Here is a 25,910-nt window from a genome sequence, read left to right as displayed (position 1 = left end):
CTACAAAGATCTTAAAGGCAGATTTTGCATGAACTTAAGTGAATTAAAATTATTAACAGAAAGGCCAAAAAAAAAAAACCCCACCAAAAATCAAACCAAAAAGGAACAGGCCAAGCTTGCAAGGCCCTTACATTCAGCTTGAATGCATTTCTTTGGACAATTTTTTTTTCTTTTTTAAGACTGCATCCAATCAATTCCAAAATTTCAGTGACGTCAATGAGCAAATTGGAGAACTCAAAGGGAACACGGGGGCACATGGAACCCCTGGCATCTTCTGGCTGGCAGAGGCAGAGTTTCAACCGCTTCTAGCTCTTTATAGATCAGAGAACCGGTTGATGGCAGAACTGAGCATATTCCAGCAAAACAATACCCCTCATCTTAGCTCTGCCCATGTCCCAAATGAGTTTAAAATGTTGGCACCCTGAAAGAGAAAGAAAAAAAAAGAAAGAATAAGAATGTTGGAGGGAAACGAGGAAGCAAGGAGAGGACGTAGACTCGAGGAGCAAGTAGTTACAGAATGCTCCAGATACCAAAAAAGAACAAAAGGGGACAATGTCCACAGACTGAGAATGCTGCAATGACTCCTTTAAATAAGAAGAAGGGGAGAGCTGAATGCAGGAGGCTTGTTGGGAAGAATAGAGGGATGCAAAACTTTTCAGGAACACTCAGTGCTGTCAGCCCAAGAAAGCAATGAAACTTTTTACTCCCTAGATTACACAGGTTTATATTTCATCCTATTAGATTTTTGTGATCCTCTGTTTTTAGTATACTAGATATTGTTCAGATATTTCAACAGTAGGCTATTCACCTGAAGACATTTGCATAATCTGTTTATCCTTCACTTTTTCATTATAAGCACGTAATGCTATAAGCCTTCCTTTAAAAACAAGCTGAAAGTGTTTGTCTAAAAAAATGCAAAGAGGACCAAAGTATCTGTATAGTTTTCCTGCACAATTCACAGTGATCTGAAGGAACTTTTCTTGTTATAAAAGCCTCTTGTAAATATCGCTATGAACTGTGTAACTGCTTAAACTCTTTCAGGGTCTCTCCTAGGATATCTTACACTTCCTAGTTTAAAAAAACTTCACCCTGACACATGATGCTTGAACATCAGGTGTGGCGGGTACAAGGCAAAAGCATTATTTCTTATACCCAGTAATGACCATAAGTACTTATCTCTGACCTAAACCATAGTTAACTGTATTTATTGGAAACTTCTTCCACTATGCTCAACTATAAGAAGGCAGAACTCAGGATTCAGACGTTGTTCCAGCAGTACTGCAAAGACATGCAAAAGTACCCTCAAATTCTGCTTTCCAATATTTACCACCAGTCCAAGTACAAAATTTCTTGGTTTAAAGAGGTCATGTTAGGCTTCTTTTTTAACAAAAAAACCCCCAACCAGCCAAAAAAACCCACAACAAACCCACAAAACCCCCCACTATCTCAGAGGAACAGCATAGCTAGAAACTAACCAATTGAGGGAAACCAGAACTCATGGAAGTTTCCAAGAACCACCAACACGACAGGATTTTGTTGGTGAGTCTTAGCAGCTCTCAGTTAATAACAAAAAAGGTAGTTTTCTAGTGTAACGATATTGCACATATGGAACATTAATTACCCTACAGCATTTTTGAAAAATCCTCGTATAAAAGCTGACCTAAAACACTCCATCAAAATTTAAACCGTTCTCCTATATCTCTGTCAAAGTATGGGATGTACAGTATCTTTTATTCACAGTTGTAAGGCTCCTTTTAATAAAAGTAATAATTCACTGTTTTCAATGTTATGAAGACTGTTAAGCCTCTCAAGAGCAAAGCACTAGCTTTTAAATTTATCAAGAATTACATTAAAAAGGTGATTACTGATGCATTCACTCTGTCAAGTCCATTGACCCCACTCAACAAGCAGTTCTCATGTTTGAAGAACAAAACTGTACTTGTAGTATAAGAATTAGATTAGTCCTACAGAAAAATAACATAAAAATGGTGGTGTACAATCCTGAGAACAAATACAATTTGTATTTATAGTCTGGTTCAGTTTCTTCTTCAACTAAATAATTGGAGAGAAAGGGTTGGGGAAAGCCTGAAACCTCATGAGCCCTGAGCAAAATTTTGCCTTCTCGCAAATAAAAACCAATTCTCTCGAAGAACTGCACTTTTCACAGCTTCTCACTCTAGTATGAAAGGAGAGTCACGATAAAGTTTTGAAAATACGAACATTAAATTGGTACAGTGACAACTTCTACTCCCAACAGTACAAACACTGTGTTAGGATGCAAGTGTGTGTGACTTCATATACATATATATGTATTTTATAAATAAAAATACATATAAAAAGCAAGACAAACGATTATGATATAAAAGAATGTTGACTCATAACCACAGATGTCCTAGCCACAGTCCAGAGACAGCTAGCTTCTGGGAACTCATGACCCATCTTTTTTCCAATCAAGTTGTGTATACTGATGATCAGCATGAATAGTCAGACAATACTCTTATTATCCAGAGTACTCAAAGGTTGAATACCTTAGATAATGAAAAAAATCCAATCAGTATGGATGCTTTGGGATCGCTGGGAAATGCAAAGCAAACATGTTTAAGCAACATAGTTAAGTAGTCTATCAGGATTTGCTAACTCTAGGCGTTCAAGTGTCCCTATGTCAGGCTTTGGATGGGCATATTAATTTATCTGCTGAAGTAACTAATGCAATGTTATAGAGCAGAAGTTGATAAAAAATATGGGTATATAAGTATTCTGATATTGGCAGTACAAAAAACAGATTGCTGGAGGTAGAAGTTGATGATATGGCAGTCCACAGCCTTAGTGCTAACTGCAGTACCAGACAAAAATGCTTTGTTACTCACAAACCCAACAGATTAGCATCATGGACTCCAAAGCTACAACAAAACAAACGAAGCCCATCCGGCAGCCAAAGCCCTGGGCAGAAGCGCACCAGTGCATCACACCCACTTCAGGTCTAACATGGTGGATGCTAGGCTACAACCACCTCATCCTGCCTGATTCAGGCTGACTCTGACAACCTGGCTGTGCCCACATTACACTCGTAGGCTCCCTGCTGCAGAAGGTATGCAAGGCCACCAGCAGTGGCTCTGCAGGCCAACAGAGCTGTGAGTGGAAAGCAGTGGGGCCAACCTGTGTGCAGGCAAGGACCCACTAATTATCTTGAAGCCTGATGGAGACCAGGTAGCAAAGTTGCTTCTGGACCTGCTCTGCCCCTCAAAGCAATTTAAAAAAAAAAAAAAAAAAAAAAAAGCACTGCATTTTTGTAGCACTGCCTTAAAATGTCCCTGATGGGCTCAAGTTGGCTTTGCATCCCTCTTTTTGCCACAGTTAGTTTTGGCTCTTGAGATGACCAAAAGGCATCAGCATACTGATTGCCGAGACTGTAGTCTCCATGCACACACTGATTTACAGTCCGGTTTGCCTCGGGCCACTCCTGATTAGACATAGAAAAAGAGAGGCCAATTGAACAGTTAGCTTGCTGTGCAACATGAAGAAATTGGCTGTGTACATTTGTCTCACTCAAAACGGAAAACAGAAAGAAAAAAAATCTGCTTTGAAAAGATGACACCCATACATAACACTTAAAATAAGCAACACTGTTTACTCGTACAGTCATTAACAGAACACTGACCTGTAACATGCATCTGGATACAACACCTTCAGGTACCTCAGGAAACTTCTGTCGCAGGTCATGTAAAACCTGAATATCAATTTGCTGGCTTCCTTGGGCCATTCGTATATTGCCTGGTCAGGATTGTTTTTCAACAGGCAGTTTTAGGCCTTAGTAAAGGGAGTACTCATCTCTTCTGTCCCAGCATTTTCTGGAAGAGGAAGGAAAGACTTAAGACATGGAAAGCAGGAACTTTTCATGTAACAAAAAACAATGAAAACCAACCCCAAAACCAGAACACACACAACACAATCCCCCTTTCCATTTATGAAATATAAGCCTGTATGTTATGTCAATGTTTTCCCCATGTGACATCTCTGGCTAACTAATTGTCCTTCACACACTCATAACCTTGAAAATTGCCCATTTATAGACATCTCCTGATCAGTTTCCTCCTTAGTTTTTATATTGACATTATAAAATGTACTAAGAATAAAAAATACTTGATTTATCAAAGTATTAGAATTCATGATTTTAAGAACAGCATTTTTACTTATTTACAACACAAGTAAACACGAAGAAGTCTACACCAAAAATAGGAAGATCATGTTCATTCAGCTTTAGAGTGTACCTACACTGTTATGTTTATCATCACTGTTACTGTTTACCATCAGGATATTGTGGCTAGAAATTCAGTGTATCTGCGTTTCAGGATTTACTAGCAATTACGTACTTGTTTTTTACCCAACATAATTTAAGAAATAATCTGATACTATGACTAGAAAGAAATAACCCTATAACAACTCAGATTTCTTAAACTAATTCTGTTTCTCCTTTGAAGGAAGTTATGAGGAGTTATGAATAAGATTATATCACAATCACCCAATCAACGCACTTATACAAATTATCTGTCCTGGCCCTACGATATCCATAGGCTTTTACCAAAAAGAATGTCTACCAATTAAGTTTGGAAAATGCACCTATGTGTTATGCAACGGAATGGTATCTTCTTCATATAAACTAATATTACAAGTAAGTGTGACCATATGGTTTATAAAAAAAACCCAAACTAGTCAACTACAACATTCATTTACCTCTTAAGTCAGCAGATCTTACTCAAACACCTTTATCAATTTACACACTTTCTCTTCCACTTCTTTACCTGCTTTTCTTTTCTTCTTCCCTCATACTCAACACGCACTACTGCCCCATGTGCTGACTCATGACAACCTGCAGCAGAGAACTGCCTCCGGTACCACCAGACCACATGCTGCTCCATACCACATACCAGCAGCATATGCTGCTCCCTGGATCCTGTCAGCCCAAACTCTTTCCCAACAATCCTGCTGGCACACTCACTTTGTAAGTGAGCCTACATGCTCTGTACTTCTATGCATTAAAAGGGGAATAGTGGCAAGTTAATTGGGGAGCATTAATCACAAATTTCTACTGCGTTAACACCATTTGTGATTCAGATGTAATGCAGTGCAATGCTACAACTTCTCTTGGGATGAAAAGATGGAAGAAACCTGCAAAGAACTGATGGGAAAGCACTAAGAACATCATTTTCAGCAGAGGTGACAAAATAGGCGTAACACTATTCCAGGACCACTGAACCACTGTATTGTATACTAGTCCTGAACCACTCTATTATAAGATTTTTTTTTCAGCTCCTATGTCTTCTCTGATCTGAACTGATACAATTACCAGTCAGCTAGTAATTGGACTGAACAGAACACCTCCAGTAACAGCAGAACATGATCTGAAAAGCAACACGTTAACCAGTTCAAACTTTCTGCCAATAATTTAAGAATAGCTCTGAAGAAAGAAAAAAATCCAAAACAACCCAAAATATGTGTTACTCTGGAGACTTCATCTATACGCACTACACATGGGAAAAAACAACTTATTAGCTAATAAAATAGTGAGGACTGAAAGTCCTAAGAATATTCCAGTAAACATCTGCTCATTATTTTAGTCCCATAAATCCCATCTTCTCTGATATAATCACAATACTTTCTTAATTAAACATACAAGCAAGATCAGAAATTTGTTAGAATATTCAGAGATGTTTTGATAAAACATAGATCACAATCCTACCCACAGTTTTTAGTGTAGATAACACCACAATACTCCAGTATTGAAAACAGTACCACAACTTCAAAAAACCTTAATGTAAGACAAGTACCAGCCAGCTAGAACTGGAAACTCAGGTTATGGTATTCCTTCCCAGAATGCACATTCTGTTTATCTGTCTATGCAAACTCAGCTTCCCTTCTCGCTGTGCACTTTATTAATGGAGCCAGAGCAGCACAACTCTTCAGAAGCCAGAAAGCCTGGTTCCCTTCAGACCTGTATGACTGAAAAAGGAAACCAAACCAACAAACAAAAACAACCCAAAAAACTAGCTGCAAAGAGATGACCAGTAGGAAGATCTGTGAAAACAGCAGGCAAGACAGGATTTTGTGAGAGTCCTATACAAGTAAATTAGAAGTAGTGAGCATACATTTAACACTAACAGTTAAAATATGAATATGGTTTAATTAGATACACACCTGCACTAATTCTGCACAAATTTACTCTGCATATACCAAGAGTGCTATCTCAAAGGGGCAGAGAAATACTGAATAGAACTGCTACATAAGGTGCTCTGTGGCAACTGCTATCAGTACCCAAGGACAGTAATTTAAAAGTAGCATGAATACACCTAAACAAGCTGTGGTCATACTTTAGACTGAAGTTTAGACATACCTACGAGGCCTCAGAAACTGCAACATTGGACAAACAAAGGATCAAAATATTTTGTTTTGAACAACTCAAGCTATACATATGAATAAACTCAAATTAACATTTCAGGAAGTCTGAAGTGGCAGACCAGGAGGCCTCAAGAGGCCCCTCTAGCACAGACAGACTGAAAAGTTTTTTTCCAATTCTTGATGTTGCAAAGGAACTATAAAAAGGACCCAGCATCTATCTTGCCAGAGGAAAGCTTAATGGAACTGAGAGTTATTTTGACAGATGCATGCCTAAGGAACAGAAACGTAGCGCTGCTGTCAGCCATGGAACTCAGAATCTGGTAGAAGGACACCCAGAATTTTGTTAGAATGTTATATATACCAGTGGAAAATAAGAGGCACAAATTCAAGAGTGAACAGCCAAGACTGCCAGTGAATAGACTGAAGAAGAAAAGGGTACCAACAGGAGGTAAGGGAAACTTCTGACAGCAACATTTTGGCTTAATTCAGAGACTCTGGCATAAAATAAGGGCAATATAACATTACAGAAGTAAACTGAAAAATCTATTCAAGAAAATAATTATCAGCAGAAACAAAATCCAGCAGTGGTGACTCAGAGGAAGAACTCTTCCTAAAATCATTAAAAATAGTTTTCTTACAAAGGAAAACTTTTAAATACTAGAGTGCAGTACAATATAAAGTTATTTTCGTAGTAATGTCTATGTACTAACCCTTTTGCATACTGCTTTTAGCTATTTCAAAAAGCCCTTCAGTGTGACTTCATACTGTTCAAGAGAGACTTCACAACAAAGATCCTAGTACTCACTTATGCCAGAAATACTAAGTAACTGGTAGAATTAATTAGCTGTGTTCTTTTAAAGACTGCTGGCAAGATCCCCAGATAACTTAAAAGGCCTGGCAACTGTAACATGATGGAGCTCCTGTTGAAGCTTTATTCTGTGAAAACTATTGATACGAAAGTAAACAATGCATCATCTCTCAAAGGCTACTCAGAACCATGAGTACGAGACACAAAATAAACTGCTTATCTTGTTTATTAGAAAACTCAAAGAAGACTCAATGTTAAATATGATACAGATGCCAAATACTAGGCTGTTATAATGCTGGACCAATAGCTAGTTAAGAAATAAATAATTTTAAAAATCTTTCTTCTGACACAGCAGACGTTTAACAGATCAGAGACAATTATTCAATACAAACCATAAGCTTAATATCACATTGACTTTTCACAAAACACTTCCAATGCAAGCCTTCTTCAGAGTAAATTCTGCCAAAACTGATTTTATGAAATAATTATACCTAACGAAGTCTATACCTAAAGAAGCTGACAGTCTAAGATGTTATCTGCACTTCTTGTTCACTACTTTGTTCACTTTTCTTTCCACAACTTCACATACAGTCCATGCCATAAGAAATATCAAAGGTAATTGTGAAAATATTAGCATAACTGCTATATTGAACAATTTCAGTTGAACTTACGATGCACTCATACTGACTGATGTCACATGTATGGTCAGCTACTACTCTGGCAACAGCCTTTGTGTGTTCAAGAGAACAGCTTTTGGAAATATGTGGAACATTGCAACAGTAAACAACACGCCCTTCACCTTCCCCAAAATCAAATGAACGAAACCTTTATATCTGCCTTTATACTTCAGCTACATCTAATAAGTCAATTGCTCATGCTTTTCTGTAGTTTTAATCTGCTTACATCTGATCAGTGTTTTACTCACATGGCTAAAAACGCTATAAAAGTAATCCGTCTAAAAGCTTATTTTAGAAACCTGGCTGTAAATATTTATTAAAAGGGTGCTGTGAATGCAGAAACAAGAGGACATTTCCTTGCAGCATTAATGGTGCAGATTATAGATGTTGTGCATAAAAAGACTGCTGTAATGACAGAAAATTAGAGGTACGAAGTTGCAATGCAAGACCAGTAGAGGTTGCTAAAGTGCCTGTTGAGATAGCAGCCAAACGAGTTCTGGCATTTTTTTTGATGGCTCAAAGAGGTGCAGAAAGACAGCAAAAACAGGTAAGTAATTATAAAGACGAGTGGAGAAAAAAAAAAAAACAAACACAAAACCAAGCCACCCCAAAACAAACAAAAAAATCCCTCTACACTATTCAGCAGGACTACGTAGTTGCCCAGTTCTCCGAAACTATTCACCTATCCACTGGATAGCTGAAAAAAACCCTGTCTTCGCCTCTCCCTGCTCCATGCTTTCTTGAGCAGTATCTTCCCCTATATATTTAACTACTTTTTTCCTGTTATCTTATCTAAACACTTATCCAAGCACCAGATCAACAAATATTAAGAAACTTCTATGGACCCTGCTTTTCAATCAGATCTCAGTTCTGACGTATCACTCCAAGTTGCTATTCAACTGCAGGCCAGCCTCAGGTCACTTTCCATCAAGTATTTCCTTACACCATAGCTTGAATTTTAAAATATGGCTGATACAGATATTGGTAGCATTTCTTTCAGCTTTCTTTCAAGAATATAACAACGTCTCTGGTCTATACTTAAGACTGGTAATCACATTATTAGCTTATGAATCTCTATCCAGAAAACACCCCTCCTAAGCAGGAACTCACTCCTCTGTCAGCAACAAGCATTACAAGTTTATTGCCAGTTTATACTTGTTATGCATCAACACTCTCCCTTAGAATTAGGTCAGGGGCATATTTTTGTATCTTTATTGCTTGGAGAAAAAAAAAAATAAATTTAAAATTAGACTGTAAGTGCCATATCCTCCTCTTGCAAGCTGCTTCACCAACCTCTTACATACTGATTTCCACACCTAATAGTCCTTCCTTTCCTTCCTCACCTATATCCGCAAGTCACAGAATGGTTAGAGTTGGAAGGGACCTTAAAGACCATCTAGTTCCAACCCCCCTGCCATGGGCAGGGACACCTCCCACTAGACCAGGCTGCTCAAAGCCCCATCCAACCTCGCCTTGAACATTTCCAGGGATGGGGCATCCACAACTTCCCTGGGCAACCTGTTCCAGTGCCTCACCACACTCACAGTAAAGAATTTCTTCGAATACTTAATCTAAATCTATCTTCTTTCAGTTTAAAACCATTAGGCCTCATCCTATCATTACATTCCATGATAATAAAGAGTCCCTCCCCATCTTTCCTTTAGGCCCTCTTCAGGTATACTGGAAGGCCACTATAAGCCTTCTCTTCTCCAAGCTAAACACCCCAGCTCTCTCACCCTGTCTTCACAGGAGAGGTGCTCCAGCCCTCTGGTCATCTTCATGGCCCTCCTCTGGACTTGCTCCAACAGGTCCATGTCCTTCTTATGTTGGAGGCCCCAGAGCTGGACGCAGTACTCCAGGTGGGGTCTCACAAGTCAAATGTGAGACTAGAAACTCCCACTACTCCTACTACTAGAAACTGCCTAGCAAATAGAGGAAAGAAAAAAAAAGAAAAAAAATATCAAGAGATACCACTGCATGTAAGGCCAACTGTCCTTAAAGAAATAGGTTCCTAGCTCCAGGGAGGACTGCACAGTTTTAACTATAAAACTTACAAACTTGCAGGAAAAAAGAAAAACCCAATAAAAATAAACCCAAAATTGTATGATTCTCTGAGAAGCTACAATACAAAATACATTTAGAAATTAAGCCGCAAGAAATAACGGAAGTCTTCCCTCCACCTAACCGTAATAGACTTTTTCTGAATGCTTACTTGGAGTCAAATATCAGGTGGTCTGAACACACACTTTTTTCTTAAAATTTAGATTAATTTTGTAATGGAGAAAATATAGAAATAAGAACATTCTACCATAGAGTCTGATATCCTCTCTGCAAAAGAGATTAAAAAGTGATATAATAGAATATAAAAGCTTATGCTAACACCACTAATGCTTCAAATGCATATTTTTAAAGAAAGAGTGTTTGAGAACTATATGATGGAAACAGGGCTGTTAAATATTCCTAGCAGAATTTAATTTTTCTAATACATTACACAGCTTTTCCATGGCTATTTTGAACCATTTCAACAGACCTTCAACAGTACCTCTACTTAAAACAGAATAATCGTCTTATCAAAATGACAAGTCATCCTCCACTAACTACCATCCATCTCCTAAATAAAAGTAAAAAAATAAAAAAAATTCAGATCATCACAATTAGTTTCTGGTTTCATCCTCAACCTACTAAACAGTGGTACTTAACTATTTGCCAAATCTCTACTCTGCACTGTTCTAAACCCAAACAAGAATATGAGAGGATATAAACCTGATTCGATCACATGATCATAAAACTAAAAATAAAAAATAAAAAAAAATCTGAGTTATGAATAAGCATGACTACGAGTTCTACCCCAAACACACTATTAATTTGGATCAGATCAAAAGATTTCTATCAAATACTTAACAATAAGTAAGATCAGAGGAATATGGTAAACTCTTCAAAGAAATAATCTGTTCCTATGGAAAATCTATTTTAAGTGACCATATCTGGAAGCAATTCATACCTTGAAGCAGGAGTTGGTATTTTCTCTTCCTCCAAATTCATTACAATATTCATTTCCAGAAATAAACTTTCATTTAACACATTTCATAATGTCTTTCTAACTCCTGGCCTGAATAACAATATACTATAATGGGTCCTACAGCAAAAGCATGCACATATAAAACATTTAAAGAGGTTTAATCTGTCAGGTATTTCCTTGGAAACTATGAGCACTTATACAATTTCTTTTTCAAGGAAAATTGGTTAGTTGGGGTTGTACTTCTTTCACATTGTGCAAATAAAGTGGTGGTTGTTGTTCCCCCTCGTGAATTATTTTTATTCTTGCTAGGTCAGCCACACTAGCGTGCACATTAAGGGATTCATGGTTTTTACGTAAACTGGGTTTGGAGTTCCCCCCTTAGAGAATTAATTAAAAACAAGGCCACCTTCCTTTACTGCAGGCCATTCCGTGGATTCTACCAAAGCATAGCTGACTTTCTCATAGCTCAGCAATATGTTAGCAAACCTCACACTTGAGCACCTTAAAAATGGGGTTTCTCAGATCACTATAAATAATCCCTCAGGAGTACTGTTTCATTAGAGGGAAAAAAAAAAATAATCTATCACAGCAGTTGTTAAGCTCGCCTCAAGCTATACTTATAGTTGACAGTTTGAAATTTGACTTGTATTCTCTGCACAACATGTTAACAACAGAAATCTGTATCTGAAAGCTTTGAAATTTGTAAAAAGGGTTTCAATTCATTTTTACTGGAGACGAAGTAGAGGTGAGGAAAGAAAAGCATCTCTAAAATGGCTGAGAAGGCATTTTGAATTCTTTCTAGGCTTATTCTCAAGGGCACACCCAACCATTTAAGTAAGAGCAACACTTCTCACGTGCTCTCCTGTCCACACAGTTCTTCCAAAACAGCTAAAAACTTTGCGTCACAAGTTAGACTTCTGGTTAAGAGAACACACTATACGATACCCCCCCCCCAGCCAAATTAATTTCACCGAGTTGAAATGAAAAGGTCACAATGAGAAAACCAGCTTTTATTAAAAATAGTTTTGAAAACAATGACATATTCTACTCTGAAGCAATATTTGCTTAATTAAGCTTGTTATTTTTCTCTTCTTTTCAACTTACTTGACTAGATTTCCTTTAAAATCTAGAGGTGATTGGTGACAGCCAACATGGCTTCACCAAAGGCAAATCATGCCTGACAAATTTGGTGGCCTTTTATGATGTTGCCACAGCATTGGTAGATAAGGGGAGAGCAACTGATGTCATCTACCTGGACTTATGCAAAATATTCGACACTGTCCCTCACAACATCCTCGTCTCTAAATTGGAAAAGCACGGATTTGACAGATGGATCACTTGGTGGATAAGGAACTGGCTAGATGGCCACACTCAAAGGGTTGCAGTCAATGGCTCAATGTCCACGTGGAAACTGGCAATAAGTGGCGTTCCTCAGGGGTCAGTACTGGGACCAGTGCTGTTTAACATCTTTGTTGGTGACATGGACAGGGAGATCGAGTGCACCCTCAACAAGTTTGCCGCTGACACCAAGCTGTGTGGCACGGTCGACACACTGGAAGGAAGGGATGCCATCCAGAGGGACCTTGACAGGCCTGGGAGGCGGGCCTGTGCGAACCTCATGAAGTTCAGCCAGGCCAAGTGCAATGTCCTGCACCTGGGTCATGGCAATCCCAGGCACAAATACAGGTTGGGTGGAGAATGGCTTGAGAGCAGCCCTGAGGAGAAGGACTTGGGGGTGCTGGTGGACGAGAAGCTCAACATGAGCCAGTAATGCACGCTTGCAGCCCAGAAAGCCAACTCCATCCTGGGCTGCATTAAAAGACGTGTAGCAAGCAGGTCGAGCGAGGTGATTCTGCCCCTCTACTCTGCTCTGGTGAGACCCCACCTGGAGTACTGCATCCAGCTCTGGAGTCCTCACCGCAAGAAGGACATGGACCTGTTGGAACAAGTCCAGAGTGGGGCCACAAAGATGATCAGAGGGCTGGAGCACCTATGCTATGAGGGCAGGCTGAGATGTTGGGGTTGTTCAGCCTGGAGAAGAGAAAGCTCCAAGGAGACCTTATAGCAGCCTTCCAGTACCTAAATGGGGCTTACAGGAAGATGGGGAAGGACTCTTTGTCAGGGAGTGTTACGACAGGACATGGGGTAATGGCCTCAAACTGAAAGAGGGTACATTTAGACTGGATATCAGGAAAAAATTCTTTACTGTAAAGGTAGTGAGGCACTGGAACAGGTTGCCCAGGGAAGTTGTGGATGCCCCATCCCTGGAAGTGTTCAAGGCCAGGCTGGATGAGGCTTTGAGCAGCCTGGTCTAGTGGGAGGTGTCTCTGCCCGTGGCAGGGGGGTTGGAACTAGATGGTCTTTAGGGTCCCTTCCAACCCGAAACGTTCTGTGATTCTGTGTAAAATCTGGTTTCGATCGATGACTGACAAATAGAAAAAAATTCAAAGCCTTTCTAAAATGATAATTTCCTAAAAAGAGATGATTTGAAAGAACCAGTTTAAATCTAACTATATTCTATAATCTCTTACAGATTCTCTGATCATAATGTGCATTAATGTAAGAACATAAGAAATATCCCGCAGTCTCAGATGAATGGTCATTTTTACCTCAGTACTTTCTGCAGCAAGGGCAACAAAACGCAATGTTCAGGAAGAACATGTAAACCTGAGCCTTTCTGTAGTAGATTCCTCTCATTCTCTCAGTATACACAACTGTGTGATTAAGGAAATTAGAGCACAGATACCTGTCTACTCTCTTTACAGACCTGTTTACAATGTATTCATACTCCTTTTCTTAACCTGCTGAAATCATCTGCCTCCACAATATCCTGTGACAAAGGATTCCAGAAGTTTACTATGCAGTGCATTTAAAAGTAATAATAATAATTAAAAAATTAACCAAAAAATCAAACAAGTCTTCCTCAGACTCCTTCTAACCAGCTGTCCTATAAGCTTCAAGTGCTACATAGTTCTAACGTTGCAAGATTTGGTGAGTAACAGTTCTGCATTCACCACCTGCATGAATTTGTAAGCTTCACTTATAAATCCTCGTATAACCTTTGCCTCTCCAAACTGTTGTATGTCTTTAAAGTCTGTCTTTTAAGTCTCTCTTTGAAAGACGAGCTGTCATCTTGATGTAAAATTAAAAAAAAAAAAAAAAAAATCTTCTTGCTACCTTCTGTAACACCAACATATCCTCCCTGAAATATGGGGACCATAGCACCCAGTACTCAAGAGGAAGGTTACGTAGGGTTTTACACAGGAACAAAAAGACACTATTTATCATGTCCTCAGTGTCTTTCTGATGATACCCAACACCTCTGCAGGCTTTTCTGGCTGCTGCTGAACATCGAGTCAATAGTTCAAGTAACTGCCACGAATCCAGGACGGCTCTTCTGAATTGTAATGAGAGTTCCAAATATAGTACCTGTAAACATCACCAGGCCTATTACACACCACAAGACTGCATACTGGAACTTTAATCACCTCACTCCCACCTATGCTTTTCCTTCTCCATATTTAGTTCCCTAAACATCACTAGCTGTGAAAGTCTGAAATGTTTTCCAATATTTTACTGCTTCCTAGTTTGTTGAGTAGGAGATACCTTGGTAAAAGCTGCAACAGAAAGAAGAGTCACAGTCCACAAAGTCCTTAGTACCTCAGAAACGTATAATGCCTGTGATACAAAGCCTGTTGTACATGCTGGTTATGACTACAGTAGCAAGTAGGGTAACAAGCACCTGAAAGTGTTAGTTTATTTCTATCCCCCTGCTTTCATGAATTTTAATCACTACTCTACACAGAGAACACTTCTAAAAAGAGCTGGCTCCAGACCAGTTTGTAAAGTTCCAGTTTTTATATCCGACTTCAGTCCAAAGCAGATCAAAGTCTTCCTTCAACAAGTTGCCCCCTAAAAAGTTGTAGATGTTCAGGGGACTTGCCAGTAACCTACTGCCAACAGCAGTAATAAAATGGACATGAATGACAAGTTCATTCAATTGCTTCGTGAACCTCTACAATAGTTGACTCTGGGCCAAAGGGGACTACCCTGTAGCCTAAGTACACAGAAGCCCATCTCAAAACCTCTTGGCTCCAAACACCCTCTCAATAGTATGAAACCACACTCCAATTAGACCTGGAGCTGCAGAGCTTTCAGACTTCTGGCTCCACTGCTGAAAACCACAGTCCAGCATGACTGGCTGCTTCAGAGCTGTCAATCTGAACTCTACGGTCACTAGTCCCATGGTAGTTTTACTGAATCCAGGTAAGATCCAGCTTATGCTTGCTAAGCCCATATTTCATTTAAGAATCTTCAGCTAAATGAAACAGACATCTGATGAAACAAGAATCATGACTTCTAGGAAGCCATAACCCTACAACTTTCTGATTGTTATTTCCCAGTTTAAAAACAAGAGAGCACACGAACTAGATATCAAACCTTTCAGAACACACTGATGGCACATGATCACTATCTGAAGAGCCACCATGGGACGTCACCGTATAGGAAGAGGCATATAGGAAGAGAATGATGTTTTTCTTTCTTACTGGATCACACGACCAGGAATATCTCAGGCTTCCTCAATGTAAAGCTCTCTTCAAAATTATACATAAACTATTTATTTTTAGAAGACAGAAATACGACTCATCAGAGAAATAAATTTTGATGGAAACAGTATGAAACTGGATTTAAAAAAGCAGAAAGAGAATCAAATTCACATCGAAATACTTAGGTAAAGAACAATTGCTGGGTTTCATACCGAGGAGCCAACGGATGCTGTGAAACAATGTATTTATGCCTTAATATACAACCGTTGTAGAGATCAGCCTTTATTACAGCATTGCTACAAAGTTTCTCACAAATCAAAGTTATGCACAGCTTGCTATTACTTCACATGTCTTAGCTCTCATTCTAAATAGAACAGCAAGAAGTGTCATCACTTCAATTCAGAACTAAATAAAAGTACTATTACTACACCCTTCTCAGCAGGAAGACTGTATCAGAGAGGCACTTCAAACCCAACTGGTTTAAAACTGAAATAACTGTCAGATTTGTCTATGAAAACGTTTTGGAAAAAAATCTTCAATTTCATAACTGACAGTACATTACTGTTTTTCCTATATTGCCAATTCAAAGATGAAAGAATGCAAAAAGCCGAAAAGTCCTAAGTTACATGCATGACACATAATTCTTTTTCTCTCATTTATAGTGACCTACAATTGTTGGATATGAAATTATGCCATTGTCACATTTCTACAACAGTGGAAAGTCTAAGAGTGAACTTTGCGCCCTTTTAATATGTTCCCGCTAACAGTATTACTATATGTCTTCAAAGTTCATATTGAGAACATAAGCAAGACAAGCCCTGTTGCGCCACGTTTTAGCTGCTTGCCTGGTAGATCCATTTGTGATATGTATTTTGGGTTATTCAGTTCACAGCAGGAAGCTCTGGAAAGCCTCCATACCCAGGCAAATATCTGAACTTCAGCAGTTCAATGCAGAAGTCAGCAACAGCATTACAAATCCCAAAGCTTCCATTATGTAAGCCAATCTTACAGTGGTTTTGCTTATGACTAGGATTGCTATTTGAAAGACTTCTTTCTGTGTTTCATACCGATACTAAAGCAAGTAAAATCCTACCAAGTTCCATTATCCTACAACTGTAAGCCAGAAATGAAACTAATCAAGGGACATGACAGAACTTCAGAGACAGCATTCTGGAATCAAAGTATCTCAGTAACTGCTCATACTTACAGACAAACAACCATTAAGAACAGGTCAGGTTGCCCAAAGAAGTTGTGGATGCCTCTCACTGAAGTGTGCATCCTGGACTGGGCTTTGAGCAACCTCATCCTATAAAAGATGTCCCTGCCCACAGCAGGGGGCTTGAACTAGATAATCTTTAAAGGCCCCTCCAGACATAAACCATTCTATCAATCTGTATCAGTGATGTCCAAACCAAGGACAACTGCAATTCTTTTAAACGCATCAAAATCCAATGCATGAAGTAATACCTTAAGAATTAGTTTTCCTACAACTAGATGATGTCACTGAAATCAGGCTGTATAGCAACATGTATGAAGACAAATACATTAGTAAAACATATTCACAAAAATCATACCAGTGACAGATTTCAAAAATGAGCTTCTGACAATAGGTATATTAGAATAGTAACAATTAAATAAGTCTTTAAAACTCTCATTTCCTGCTACAGTAAGGCTACTCTGAACAACAAAATTGCTGTGAAGACTATTCCTTTGGGGTCTTTGCCCTCGTAGCCATGTTATGTACTGTTCGTCATATTCTACAAACAAAGTCAGACCAACCAAAGTCAGGCCTCAAAAATGCACAAATCTGTCAAAAGCAAATTAAATCTAGTTGTGATACTCTGTCTTACTTATAAATTTAAGGACGGCTCAGTCATATCATGACCGCCAACCTCCAGAAATAGTACCTACCTCGCTTTTAATTAATTATTCTTCGTTTGTATCTTAAATTGGTGTGTAGTATTCAACAGTTGATACATCTACTGCAGTGCAGACTATATTAATGGTGACTCAACTCAGTCAAGATTTTAAATGCACATGTGCATAAAATTAACATTACTTCTGCAAAAAAATAAATTCAAGCACTGGGAAGTTAAGAAGAGTAAAAAAGAATTAGTAACATCACAATTAAGCCATACGATATGCGTTCACACACACATCACTCAAGTCCTGCCTAACATCATGTAATAACTCCACAGTAATGCCAGGAATAGAATTGCACACTGATTTTAATGCATTGGAACGCAACCAAAGAGACAATTTCTCTCTTCTTATCATACTCCAGCTCATTCACCGTCTTTCTTTTGTACTTCACTAGGCAAAACACCACACTTCTGAACTATGACATCTTCCAAACAGTTTTATCAACACAGTCTCTTTGCTGATCTCATTTTAAAACATAGCAGCAATTCTAACTTGTGAAACAAGAGTTTTTCCAGGTCACAGGATCAAAATCCCTGATTCCCCATATGCTAAGCAGGCACTTAGAGAAGAACAGTAACATTTTGCAAAAATTTATAGCAAGGGCTCTCGTATCTGTGGCAGTCATACAACCAGGAACTGTCAGCACTGGTATACGATATGCAGAACCTCCCCCCATTCAGCTTGCTGAAGCACATTCACGTAGCATTTCTCTGTGATTCACAGACTACTTTGAGAATGCCTGGTTTATACAAAACACCGCTCAAAAGAAGTGTTGGAAGTGAAAAATTCCTGAGCAGTACTACTGGCTTTAAAGGGGTTATCTGCTCAGAGAAATGCAAAAAGATAACAAGGACAGCTTGAGCAACAGTATTTTGAGCAAGTCTGTAAGCTGTTACAAGTCACAAACTGTATAATTTAAGAGCAAAATAAATTAATCACGTATCACCTTCAGTGTTCTTTCCTATACAGTATAAACAGTGCCTTCTATGCAAAAAACGTATGTTATACACCACATACAAGTGTAGTTCGAAGAGCTGGTGATGGAATTTGTGATCCTATTTACACAAAAGCCACTGCTCAAAGCATTAAAAATAGATCATCACCAACCCATAGCTGTGCATTTGGACTGTTAGTGCACTGCACTAGAAGAAGAAGAATAAGCTATTTTCCTTCCTCCTAGTTGTCACATACAGTCATGACACCACACAACTTCCTTCTAATAGTCACATATACTCTTCACCACACAAGTTTTTGGTTTTTAAGCCACTGAATTCACATTCACAGTTTAAGTCTTCATCATCACAAACCAAATACTTTTACTCACGTTTCAATGAAGACGTAAATGAAGTTTAAGCTGCTTGACTTATATTCGTAACACAGTATCGTTAATTAACCAGTCAATAAATTACACTGTGGAACTATCAGTCGTGGTATGTCAAAGTTTCCTATGAAACACTAATATCAAAATCATTCATATGCATAATTTAAGTAGGTTTATATCAGGCATGGTATGATGGGTAGGACAAGAGGCATTTAGGATACTATGAGATCCAATTCTCTCTAGGGTAAGATCCTGCTTTTCTCTCCTGGGCTGGCACTTCCCCTTTCTCCCTTGAGCAAGCACTTGTATCAAAAAATTAGATTACTTATTCAGAACACATCTTAGTCTACTTAGTAATCCCATTTTTTTGGGGCTAGGTTAATTTTAACCTAAATCAGTTTCCCAGCCTTGTTCATCACTCTGCCAATCAAATGCTTGTGCCAACTGGAACAACAGATGCTGGTAGAAGTTGTGCCAGCTAAAAATCATTCTCAGAACTATGTTCTGAAGATGAAAAACTATTTCACTGAATGCTAATGCTAGCCTTCTTCCCTGATGTTCCTCCCTAGAGGAAAAAAATATTATTTAGTGCCAAAGAAATAAGCTTTCTGAAATGTTTTTTAGAGTACTTCTAGCAAGACAGGTACTTTATTCTCATTGACAATCCAAACGGAAGTAACACAAGTTTAGCACTTAAAGAGCTTTCAGTTAGTGTTTTCAACCTTATCTGCACTATAAATTATGTGTGGAAGACTAGCTAATCATTTTTAAAATATACCATTTACAGAGAAACTGGAAGTAGCTTTGGACTGTCAAAGCAAGCATCAAACAACAGAATACAAATAGTTCTATTTCATATATAGCAGACTTGAGAAAGTATTCAAACAGTTGCTAAGCAGCAGCAGGCTACAGGCATCATATCAGCTTTTAATGTTTCACTGATCATACATTAGAGAAAGATTTGCAAAATAACTTATCAAAATATTTTCCTCAAAGTAACTATTTAGCCAGATTTCAACAAAAGTACAATTTTAAAGCTTGTTCACCAAACACTACAAAAACTAAAACAAATGCAGATGTTGTTAGTATCACAAGTAACACGTATCTGTATTTCAGTAGTCAAGAGCAAAAGAATAGAGAACCAAATAAAAGAGAAAGCTTTTAGATTTTGGCAGTGAGCTTTTCCCCTATGGACAGAACAGGCTGTCCCCACAAAACTAGTATTTACCAAACGTGGCTCAATGATCAAATTACACTTTCTCTGGCATTCACCAAGTAGTGAATGCATGTGTCACAAAAAGCCACAAGGAATCCAAGAAGTTTAAGAGTAACTCTAAGTATTCCCTTTACTTTCCACACACCCCCTTCAGAAAAAGCTCTCAGTTCCCTGCTCCATATGCAAAAAGTGACTTATTTTATATATTTGTATTTCAAGAACAAATCATTTCAATCAGATCAATTAAAATAATCTAAATATAATCAAGTAACTTAAATCATCAGTCCAGCATGGTAGTGACGCTGACCATAATGTGTCAAAAGAAAGACTTTCCTGATAATTCATACTGCCAAACCAAAAGAATGATTTATGGCAAAAACTTTATGCATGGAAAAAGAAAAAAAAAGTTGCTAAAAAGAGAATTGTGCTCATTCAGATTAAGGACTCCATAAGCAACATTCATCACACTCTTCCTGAAGATTCCTAACTTTCCTGTTCTTTGTTAATTGAATAGCAACATTTATTTGAACATACTAATGCAAAATAGTCATCTCAAGTTTTACCAAAACAAACTATTTAAGGCCTTTCATTAATTCTCCCTTTCCATACCAAAAGAAAACACTACTTAAAAATACTTTAGCTAAAATCTACTGGCTTCTATACAAATGAAACCTGGCTAGTCACCCACCTAAGAGTTTTCTGATTTTTAACTCTTCAAAGTAGTTTCAGAATTAAGAATCTAGCCTACTTTGGTTTGGGGGAAGGAGTAGAAAAAAATCTTCTGAATCTATATGTCTGAAATATCTATGAACCTTTTCAAACCAAGTACAAAGGCCACTCATTGTTGTAGATGCAAACAATAAAACTCTAGCATTAACATTAGATCTGTCAGATGCCTCCTGTGGCACAAGTCCAGAGCACAAGCTACCTTAGCCAGGAAAGGACAGAACCATATTTGAGTTGATTCTGTTTTTTTTTAGCTTAAATTCCCAGACTGCTTATAAGCAATACTCAACAAGTCCACTATCACTATTCTTGGTCACTGTGAGGATAAGACTGTTGAATGAATCTTCCTCTGTGAGATGCGAGATCTGTGCCACAAGTTAATTGTCTGGCAATAACAGTCAACCTTGCATGCTCCTTTACTGATAAAGTGCTTAGAGATTTAGGGTGAAACTACATGGGAAAGCTGAGAAGACTGAAAGCTTCAGTAAGAGAACGTATCTTTCCTTCTTCCACTCTGCTCCCAGAAATGGCAGAACTGCCATCTGTTTTGCTCTCGCCATGATATTTGTTGACCTTTTCTCTAGGTCAAATTCAAGTGATCAACCTATTAGAAGACAATACCTTTCTTTTTTGTTGGTTTATTCTTTATGTTTCAGGAGCAATGAGCTGCTGCATAAGCTCAAACCGTCTTGGGTACATTTACCCATCTCACATCCAGCAGGCTCTAGGGCACACTATAAGATCGTACTGTGCAAAAAGTCTGGAATTGCATTATTCTGAAATCAAAGATTTCACTGCTAAACTGAGAAGAACAATGAAAGATATTGACATAAATTACACCCGCCATCCAAGAACTGTAATTAAAAATCTGAATCACAGACCCTGTAAGCATGGCTAGACCAAATCTGAATTTGAGTAGTGATTTATGAGCCATGTACCGTACCATTTTAGCAGCCAGCATTGGATCAGTGGTATGACTGCACTATTTGTATATTCCACTCCTATTATCTCCCTGGGGGATTACATATTAAGCCAATTCTACAACTAGAATAGGTGTATAAAAGCAGTGACTGCCTAAAAAAAACCCACCAAAAAACCTAAAAACATTTATAAGAAACATGTAAAAACATGTTGTAGGAAGAACTTGTCCCAATTTATACAGCCTCAAACAGACTGGAATTATATATTCTAAGACTGCTCTGTCTCAAACCATGTCCAACGGCACCCCTGACTATACATAAGTCCACCTTTAGCCCTCTCTTCCCCACATTAAAGACATTGAGTTTCCTCAGTCTCTCCACATATAACACTAACCATCTTAGTTGCCCTCAGCTGACCTTACTCTGGTTTGTCAGCATTTCTTGCAACAGCAGGCTTAAGACAGTCTGTCAGATACATCCTCACAAGTGCTGAATAGAAAGAATAATCACATCCTATGACATGCTGGCTATGCTCCTTCTTATGTTCAGTCTGAAAAGCCCTTTTGCCTACATTTTGAGAAGACTGACACATTGGGAAGTACTTTGAAGCCCGTTTAGATCCACAGCTGCTGTTGAAAATATGCTTTTTTTAAAGTAAGGTTAATTAACTTGAAGCTTTTACAGTGCTTTTGCATCAGCAATTGTATTCTAAATGAAGTAAAAATGGGTATCAAAAAAATTGTAATAATTAGTATAGAAATACTTATTCTTTACTTTTACATGTGTAATACTTTCAACATTTGAATGTACTTCTGAGTATTTTGTGAACAAATACACAATTTGCAGAACAGCATTCAGTTTGAAAGCTGCCTACTTAAACTGAAGTGGGGAAAAACATGCAGAGAAATGTTAAAATCATAGGGTTGAATATGCTGTGAGGAGAGCTACAGGAAAAATTATAAGCCTCCACACATTTTGTGACGCTGAGCCCAAATTAAATTCAAACCTCTGTGCCAATTATTTATCTGCCACTGTTGGGCTCTATGCAGATCCTTAATCAGTAGCTTATGTGAGTCACAACTCTTCTTTCCACAGATCTTTAGATTCCTCTGCACCAACTGCAAGTTCACGTTTCAGCAAAATTTAGTTCCATTTGAGTAAAACCTATTTCTTTATCCCAGACAAATGTCCTCTCTAGACATCACAGAGAGCCCATTTAAATATTTGAAATTCAAATTTTAAAATGCCAAACTTCTTAATGCCAAAAATCAAAACCACTGCTAACAATATTTTCACAGTAGGAAAGTTTTAGATGCCAGTATAGACAGTGGAAAACCTTCTTCAGTATCATACTGAAGTTCAGAAAAAATTGTCAAGCTCCACATCTTCCCACATTATAGCAGCTGGCAGATCTTGGTCCACCTTTGAGGATAAATGCAGGATGGCCATCTATTGACTAAGAGAACAGTAAACCTTGTAAGTGAAATAGCATATATATAGATATCAAAAAGGGCTACTATGAGTTGTTACTGGCACCAGTCAATACGAAACTAAAAAACAAAAAACATACAAACCCAAATCAAAAACAATCTGTTTCAGACAGACTTTTAAACATCATTTTCTCCCTACTGCCTTCAAAAGCAGCTTCTTTCCAATAAGGAGTGGAAACTGCTACACTTTCCATGAAATAAAAGTTACCACCATGTTGCAAATGAATGGTTAGTTATTTTAAATGAGGTGGTATAGTTAATGCCTTATGTGGAAAAAAAAAATATTAAAAATATTTTGAAATGCTGTGGCCTCCTCTCAGCCTACAGTGCTTCCAGAAAGCCTAGTGATTAGTCTTGAGACAGACAGACATGCCATCACTTCTGGTCATTACATGAGAATTCCTTAGAACAAGAGCAAAGACAACAGCCCACGAAATAATATTGAAAGACTAAACTTTCATTTGAGCTTAAACATCTTTCTACCTTACCCTTAAAGCTATGTTCAAGCTGTGAAGAAGTTAGTAATCTGGCACAAGAAATGTCACGCCCTCATTCTGACACTGTCAGGGTATCCTCGTACATGTTTTAAAAAAGGAGTAGTTCTAGTGATTGGCGCACTGAGGGAATCAAACAGCATAAAATTTCAGGCACCCCTGAATGCTGGCCCAGACTGCAGCTGATGGGGCCTCACCCCTCCTATTATTATATAATAGTATTAATGACACTGACCAAGACATCTTAACCATTTCACTGGGAACCACAGGGGACAGATATAGCAGCTGGGTAGATTAGTGTGTAGTAATAAGTAACTAAATCACATCTGGACAAGTTTTCAAGACATTGCAGCATGAATTTTGACCATATTGTGCCCTTTGACGTCAATGAAAGCTATACAGGTTTAAAATACATTACTAATTTAAGTCCCTGTAAGAGAGGCTTAGTGACACTGGCCACAGACAGCATCCAAGGAGGCAAGTAAAACGCAAAGCAAGTCTTCCACAGAATCCACTGAATTTGTCATAATGCAATTATTTGTCGTAAGTAATTTAAAACTAACAAACCTACAGCCATGCCATTTCACAATGTTAAAACATATTCTGAAATAATCACACTTGCTTCATTGTTTCAGTTACAGTAAACTCAATCCCTTTTTACCATCAGTGAGTCCTAACAGGATTGATTGCTCCAGCCAAATCAAAACTAAATGCCAATAACAGTATCACCAACCTGAGAGGCAAGCTACAGGCCCACATCTTTCAGGAACAAAACAAACCAACACACTCTAGGAGCAACAAAATCTATCATGAACGCTTCCATTTTGGATATATCCATTTACAATGAAGAATCATGAAATGCTCCCATGTCTTGGTTAATGATAAAATTAGTATGTATAATAGTAGATTAAAATATATTTTATCCACTGTAATGTTCCATAGTAAAAACTAATCTAACAATAACTTACCTGAACTCTACAACAATAAATGTAACTTGCCTTTTTAAAACACTATTCCTTGTATCTTAATTTATATCATAAGAGACAAAAGACAGTTCTCATAACTTAAAAGAAATTCTATTAAGTAAACTCCCTTACAAACAACACTGGAAGTTAGAAACTTATTTCTTACAGATTCAAGAACAGCAGAAACTACTATTATAGTGAAAAGAGTTGCCCTTATGCCTTTTTCCAACTTCAGAAAAAATTCTGCATGAGTTTTCTTCATAGCTTCTAAACTATTGCATAATTTTCTCAAATGCCAGTGATTTTAGCAATTTCACTCTTGTGCAGATCAGTAAGTTTACTCACATATTAAAATTTCTCTTCAGTGCTTAGGAAAGCTACAAAGAGTCAGCAAAAAACTGTCTACAAAGAACAGATTTGTGTTTCCTTTCCAAGCCACAAAATGTAGAAGTTTAGGAGCTGCTTCCCCACCTCCCCTTCCATTTTAATGAAACCTTAAACTTTGCGTAATTAGAAAAAGCTCTTTCCAGTTGTTGCCATAGGGATAGTGAACTCTTAAAGGAACAAGCAAAGCACAAATTTCTACTGTAACACTACTTTACATTTCTCAATCAATTTGTAATTGTTCAGCGTTAACATTACATGATTATAAGTAGCATTTGATAAACGTGTTTACAATATTAGTTTGTTTCAAAACCTAAGATTTCTCACTGTCTCTGTATTACAAAGCCCATCCCAGGCTGATACTTGAAAGTTGAAATTGGGCAGAAGGCATTCCAAACACTAATTACCAAATGAAATCAATGAAACTGTTTTACAGCCACATGTGAGATTAGATATTTATCAACTTAAAGAGATTAAAAAATATGGAATACTGTAGCATTTAAAAAAAAAATACTATAAATACACCATTAGTCAAATATGACTGAAGGAAGCCCATCTCAGATGAATGAATGCTACCTGAATACAAAGTTTTAAATTATTCATCACTGTGTATCAAATGTAGCAACACGCAGAATTACAAATTTTAAAAGCAAAGCATAAAAAAAATTAAATATTTAACTATTCCATGTAAGGGAGAATGCTTGCCTATTCTCCACATTTATAGCATGACACTGAGAATTGAAGTAAACTGACACCTAAAACAACAGAACCACTAGATCAGAAAAAAACCAAAGAATCTAATTGCCTGGGTGCAGGAAATGTGGTAAGTAATAGGAGAGACCAAGTTTCTGGACAAAGGATCAAAACATTTTGATGCTTTCTCTCCCAAGGGGACCCATAGCTATATTCTTCAGAAATCCCATATTCTCTCCTGAAATCTTAAACCTCTTTCATCAGAGCTTTAAGCTTATTCTGTCTACTCCTGAATTGTAAATTTCATTTGTTGTAAGAATTCCTGTTGTCCTCA

General features: G+C 37.9%; 1 protein-coding gene across 2 annotated transcripts in view; it reads right to left on the bottom strand.

Moving 5' to 3' along the window:
* The window catches only part of TAB2 (TGF-beta activated kinase 1 (MAP3K7) binding protein 2), a 65,102-nt gene that overhangs the window by 17,061 nt on the left and 22,131 nt on the right, over window positions 1–25,910 (bottom strand). Inside the window, exons 1-2 of one of the 2 annotated variants that reach the window (XM_063329274.1) lie at window positions 3,659–3,796; window positions 132–421 (exon numbers count right to left, since the gene is read on the bottom strand). In XM_063329274.1, the coding sequence (XP_063185344.1) occupies window positions 132–257 (126 nt within the window). In that variant the 5' untranslated portion in view covers window positions 258–421; window positions 3,659–3,796. Of the gene's footprint in view, window positions 1–131; window positions 422–3,658; window positions 3,849–25,910 lie in introns of those variants that run through there. The other variant, XM_063329275.1, reaches the window with a different exon arrangement.

This window comes from Chroicocephalus ridibundus, chromosome 3 (genome assembly GCF_963924245.1).
Source record: "Chroicocephalus ridibundus chromosome 3, bChrRid1.1, whole genome shotgun sequence".
NCBI lineage: Eukaryota > Metazoa > Chordata > Aves > Charadriiformes > Laridae > Chroicocephalus > Chroicocephalus ridibundus.
The sequence above is the reverse complement of the archived record's forward strand: the minus strand, read 5'-3'. Positions and strand labels throughout refer to the sequence as shown.